Genomic DNA, 6,211 nt, shown 5'->3' with positions numbered 1-6,211 from the left:
AGCATGACAGACCCTCTGTGTGCGACAGCATGACAGACCCTCTGTGTGCGACAGGGGAGACTGGGGGTGCAGCAGGACCAGCTGGCTGAACCCCACGCTCCCACATCGCACCAGGATGCGTTTCCTGGCACTTGGGCCCTGGACACCCCCATGGAGACCCCTGGTCCCCTCAGGGTCACGTGTGCCCACGGCAGAGGGGCACGCTGGGGCACAGCCGTGTGTGTGGGCTCGGCCTTGAGCTCTACAGCCCTTCATGTCGCAGGGAAAGTTTTCCTGATGGCTCCTCTGGCAGTTGTTTGGGAAAGGCAGCTCTGACTCCTTCCCGGCTCCTCCCAGTGATCCCTCTCCGGCTCTCACAGGGATGAAAACTTCACTGCAGAAGTGAAATGCACTTCTGGAGCACAGTTGTCCCTCTTTGGCACAGCACAAAGGCATGTTCTTCCCCTGACCTGATCCCATCACAGATACACACTTTGGGATGCCTCCCAGAATCCAAGGGAACTACACAAGGGATTCATTTGCCTTTCCCTCCCTCCCTGATGGCACCTCTATCACCTGGCCTTCGGAGCTCAGAAATCACTTTGCAGAAGTGCTGCTGTCTCTAAAATTAAAATCCCCTCATGAGGAACAAACATTTCAAGAGAAGGGGAAAAAAACCAAACAAGCCCACATTAAGTAGAACTTGAATGAATGGCAAGAACCCCCCCATCCTTCTCCATGGCAGGAGCCACCCAAAAAAACAAGGGCTCTGCCATGTTCTGAGGGTCACTGGGAAGGGCTCAGGGGCTCTGTGGATGTGACAAGTGGAGGGGTCTCCTGTGCCCCCCCAGTTGCAGAATAACTCCAGCAGCAGCAGAGCGAGCGCTGGGAAGGAAGGGGGCGGGGGAGCAGCTGCCTCCCGCTGGCTTTGTGAGCTTTGTGAGCTTTGTCAGTCCTTTTCTTCACTGAATCATTGAGATCCGCTGTCATTTCCAGTGTTCCACCTGAGCCCGCTTCTCCCCCCTGCCCCCCATGCCTGACCCCGTGCTGCCCCCCCACCCTGACACCGGTGCTGAGCCTGGCCCTGCTGTCCTGCCAGAGGCCCTGCCTGCAGCTCCCAGGGCATCCCCCAGACCCGCTGGGGGCTGAGGGCAAATGAGACCCCCAAAATCCCAGGAGGAGAAGGAACTCCAGGAGAAGGCTCCACCAGCGGCTGGATCCCAGCGCAGGGGAATGGAGCTGCCTTCCCTGTGCTGCCCAGCTGCTCATGGGGGCTCCTGGAATGGTTTTGAACCACCTTGAAGTCAGGTCAGGACTTGGTGGGTGCTGGTGTTCCCCTGCCTGGAATCACCTGTGGGGCTTTGGGGGCCACCTTGGTTTGAAAGGAGAGATCCAGTGGCTTTAGGCAGGGATTGCTGCTCCTGCACTGGCATCCACATGGCCAGGAGCAGACACAGAGGGAGGCAGCTCAGTTCATCCCTTACCCCATGGCCTGCACTGGGGCTGGTAACTCTTCAGACCGTTTATCTTTAGGATTAGTCATTTCATTGTAGGAAAGACTGATTGCGACAAGTGTCTTGTACTCGTGTTTTATTTAGGAAGCTCAACTTGGAAAATTAAAAAAAAAAGCTATATTTTTGTGCTCCCTTCATAAATTACTGACACATCCAGCGCTGACAGGCTCTGTGTGCTGCCTGGGGATTCATTATCGTCACTTTTGGGGCTGTAACTGTCTCTTCCTCTAGTCAGGAGTGTGAGGGGCAACGTGTTAATGATGCTTTCAGGGATGCCAAACTCACCCCTGGGTTGTGCTCACTGGTGCACAGAGGCACAGATCGGGGTGGGAATCGAAGAGGTTCCTAATTAGGTATTTTTAATACTCGGAGCCTTCTCCCTCATGAACAGCAACTCGCACGTGGCAGCTGCTGTGTCACTGACTGTGACAGCTTTGGCACTAACGTGCGGCCGAGCTTCCAGCAGCTTCTCCTGAGGAACAGGTGGGATTTGCTGGCCACTTTCCTCCCTTTTCTCCCTGGGGAGCTGACACGTGCCCCAGTCCTTCCCCATCCTCACAAACAGCTGTGCCAGGGTGCAGATGAAGCTCTGGTGCCTCCCTGCTCCCTGCTGCACTTCCACATGTGCTTCCCCATGAGCAGCCATGGGGCCGGTGGGGGCCGGCGCTGCAGGTCCCGCTCTGGAGAAGGCATCTCATGGGCTGACGAACCTGAGATTGACCCTGATGTTTCACCATTCTCAGGTTAGACAGTCCTCGAGGTGCCCCTCGCCGAGGCAGCCGCCAAACCCCCAGCTGTGTGCCTTGTGCCCTGCACTGTGTACTTGCCCAGACCTTCCAATCTCTGAGGGATTTGGAGGAGACAGCAGAGAAGCAGCCCCTCGACTCTGGTTTTATGGTGGAGTTATCTGTGGGACCTACCCAATCCTCCTCATATCGCCCCGCATGCTCCCATGGAATCACGGAATCACAGAACCCTTTGGGTTGGAAAAGCCCTTTAAGATCACTGAGTTCAACCATTCCCCCACCATTGCCAAGCACATCACTAAACCACGTCCTAAAGTGCCACATCCACACTTTTAAATCCCTCTAGGGATGGTGACCCCACCACTGCTCTGGGCAGGTCCAACCCTCTTCCAGTGTTGGACGACTGCTTTGGTGAAGAAATGTCTGTAATATCCAAGCTAAACCTTGGCAAGCGCAATTTAAGGCTGTTTCTTCTTGTCCTGTCGCTTTTTTCCCTGGAGAAGACACCGACCCCCACCTGGCTACAACCTCCTTTCAGGGAGTTGTATAGAAAAATGAGTGTTAAAAGCTCATCAATCAAAATGAGTGCACTAAGTAGAAAATCAAAAGGAAAGGTTTTCCCAGTTCGTCACTGACAAGCTACATGCAAGGAGTGAGCCAGCCTGGAAAGCTGTCAGCAAAAGACACAGAGGAAGGAAAACTGTGATCCATTTTCAGTCCCCTTCTAGATTTCTTGCTTCGTTTGGGTCCTAACACCCACATGTGTGGTGTACACTGAGCCAGATGCAGCTCTGGGTAACCCCCACAGTGCCAAGACTATTCAACGAAGTGACTCTGGATTTTCCTGGGAGTAAAGGGAAGAAAAATCTTTCTGGCAGGAGTACGAGTTTTGTGTGACTACAGCCCAGCTTTACCTTCTCCAATACCTCCGCTGGAAATCTGAGTGGCTTTGGGGAGTTTTAAGCTTTGTATTATGGGCTTGGAAAGATGAAAAAGAAGAGGAAAAACCCAAATAGAATTAGTTTCTCAGAGCAAGGTGAAATTTTAGTGAGTTTGGGACAGAGAATAAGGTAGTGGTAGAATCCTCCCAACTGGCCCCAAGCAAACAGTGGAAAGTACTCTCCAAAATTATCAGGAATCATTTGCAGAAGGAGAAAAAGAAGGTTCAGGGCAGCGCCTGCCTTACCTGCGAACCCAGAACCAGCTCCCCTGCTCTGCTGCCAGCCTTGGCGCCTCTGGCTCACTCTCCATCCCGCTGCCACCCCCCTGCTGGCTTTTATGGCCTTCCTTGTCACCCTGCTGAGCTGAGCTGGGCCACAGCGAGCTGCCACGCTCTCTGCTGGCTTCCTGTTTGCTCATCGAGCGACTGTGGTAAAATTTCCATTACACGCTGGACAGGCAGGGCGGCAGAGAGAAGTGAGGCAAAGAAAGAAACCCCAACACTACTCTGTGTTTTAGTGGTTCTCTTGACTCGTTTGAAAATGAGAAAGTGCTGTTAGATGGAGAGGGAGGTGAGGAGGGATGCCCTGGGTGTGGGAGCTGCAGACCATCCTCCAGTACCCAGTCCGGCTGCTCTGGCTTCCCTCTCCCTGTCCCTGAGGGGTGGAGAGGTCCTGCTCCTCAGTTCAACAAGAAGACCCTCCTTCCCACCCCACCCATCAAAAAAGTGTTTTCTAAATGCTGCTTCTCTGAACAGAGTTACAAGGCAAAGCTCCATCCTGTCCTGACCAGGAGCTGTGGAGTTGTCTGCATCCCATTCCACCCTAAAGCCACTCCAGCTCAGACAGCAGATCCTCCAGCATGGCCAAGACCAGACAGGAGAGCAACTCCCCATCTCACGGTTTCAAGAGAGCAGATCTGGAGGGGAGCCATTTATTTTTATCTTTCGTTATCCTTGGTGTGTGCAGAAGAGTCATTTTGGCTGTAGAACAGGGGAGAGCAAAGAAAAAGGTGGAAAACTGCCTGCTGTGAAAATACGGGTGCTGTCAAAGGATCCGGATCCATCTGAAGTGATGTCTCTTGGTCTGGAGGGGCACAGCCCCATGGCAGAGGGTTGGAATGAGATGAGCTTAAAGGTCCCTTCCAACCCAAACCATTCTCAGATTCTGTGATTCAACAAATGTTAACTGGAAATTTGTTGTCATGGGGAGGGGGACCTTCTACTAGACCAGGTTGCCCTGAGCCCTGTCCAATCTGGCCTTGAACACTTCCAGGGATGGGACAGCCACGGCTTCTCTGGGTGACCTGTGTCAGTGCCTCACGACCCTCACAGGGAAGAATGTCTTCCCAATATCCCACTTAACCCTGCCTTCTGTCAGTTTGGAGCTGTTCTCACTTGTCCTGTCACTCCAGGCTCTTGTCCAAAGGAACTGAGGTCCAATAAAGTCTTTTAAATGTCTTGGGTGTTTGTAAATGCCTCTTTGGTGAGTGAGCTTGGCCAAGGATCTCTCTAAGCAGCAGACAATATGAAGGTGCTGCTGAAAAATTTTCCAGTAGCACCAGGTAAACACATTTGTGTGTAGCGTGTTGGATATATCAGCTTGCATGATCACTGTGCATGACACTCCTCATACAACAGCTTCAAAATACCCCGTTTTCCATCCCTGGTTCGATATTGACTTTTGAAAACCTGCCTCTGTGAGCAGAGCAGAGTGTTTGATGCCAACAGCCATTCTTTGCAACAAGTCTTCTTGTTTATAATACACGGAAATTCAGCATTATTTTAACAATTGGCTAAGATTGTTTCCTACAGAGCTGTGGGCTGGAGATGCCAGGTCCAGAGAGCTGCAGCATGTTGCTCACGCAAACTCAGGCCAAGGAGGTGGCCTTGACAGCACAGCCCACTCCTGCAATGAACTGTTGAGTTCTCGGATGAGTATTGGGGTGAGCACCCAGGTTTCAGCCCACAAGTTTTGCCTCTTTCTGCCCAAATGAGAAACAAGCAGGTAACAAGTTCAAAAGGAAAATGAGTCGTTTCTTCTGACCCATTGATCCCTGGGCTTCTTTCCAGCCCCACCAAGCCCACAAGTGGAGCAGCTGCCAGCACTGAAGCTCCTTGTACGGTTACCTCGAGCAAGGAGAGATTTCATCTGTTTCAGAGAAAACTCAGCCCATCTGCTGCAGAAAGAGAAAACAGAACCCGAAAGTCCTCTTCTCAGGTGTTCCTGCCTCGAAATGACTGTGGTTGCTCTTTGATGGTCAAGCAGACATTGTTCGCCTTTTTTGTCTGTTGGTTTTTTGTTAGTTTTTTTTTTTTTTTTTTTTGTTTTTTTTTTTTTTTTTTTTTTTTTTTTGTTGGTTTTTGTTGTTTTTTTTTTTAACTGCTCGGATCTATTTTTGGTGATGAGGGGATGGTGCGCAAGAGGTTCTGCCATGGGTCAGACCAGTCGGGGTTTGGGTCACTCCGCATGCCAGGCAGGAAATCAAGCACAGGCAGTCCTGGTGCCGTTGAGAGTGGGGGTCCTGGTGGGGGATGTGGGACCTCAATGATGGCAGGGGGCTGCTGAGAGTGGGGGTCCTAGGGTGGGACCCTAATGATGGTTGGGAGCTGCAGGTGTTGCTGAGAGTAGGGATCCTGCCATGGGAGGTGGGACCCCGGTGATGGCAGGGGGATGCATCTGAGCCCATGGTATCCTTGCGATAGCAATAAATCAAATACTTTTGGGGTTTATTTTTTTTTTCGGGCTGCTTTAATTGGACAGATGGAAGCATGGGTTGCAATGAGAAAAAAGGGATTTTTTTTCTTTTTTTTCAGCCCCTTTCCCAAGTGTCTTCATGTTATGAAGGAGGCAGTGGGGAGGGTGACCATGGTGTCCCTGTATGGTGTCCCTGTGTGCCACATGCTCCTGGCTGGGCTGGTCAGCAGCAGGTGGGATCTGGAGCGGTGTGTGTCTGTCCTGGTCAGGGTCTGTGGAGCGCTGGGCTTGGCTGGGCTCAAAACCCACCACGTTTGCCCTTTTTTCCACTTAAATC

General features: G+C 51.9%; 1 protein-coding gene across 1 annotated transcript in view; it reads right to left on the bottom strand.

Moving 5' to 3' along the window:
- Positions 1–2,139, bottom strand: part of LOC108506292 (corticoliberin-like) — a 3,723-nt gene extending 1,584 nt beyond the window's left edge. The window contains exon 1 of the mRNA XM_017833152.1: positions 2,053–2,139. Within this exon, the coding sequence (XP_017688641.1) occupies positions 2,053–2,139 (87 nt within the window). The remainder of the gene's footprint in view (positions 1–2,052) is intronic.
- Positions 2,140–6,211: the final 4,072 nt, after the last annotated feature.

The sequence above is a fragment of the Lepidothrix coronata genome, unplaced genomic scaffold (genome assembly GCF_001604755.1).
Source record: "Lepidothrix coronata isolate B3197 unplaced genomic scaffold, Lepidothrix_coronata-1.0 Scaffold212, whole genome shotgun sequence".
NCBI classification, from domain to species: domain Eukaryota; kingdom Metazoa; phylum Chordata; class Aves; order Passeriformes; family Pipridae; genus Lepidothrix; species Lepidothrix coronata.
Note: the sequence above shows the minus strand (reverse complement) of the source record. Positions and strands in the feature narration are given on the sequence as shown.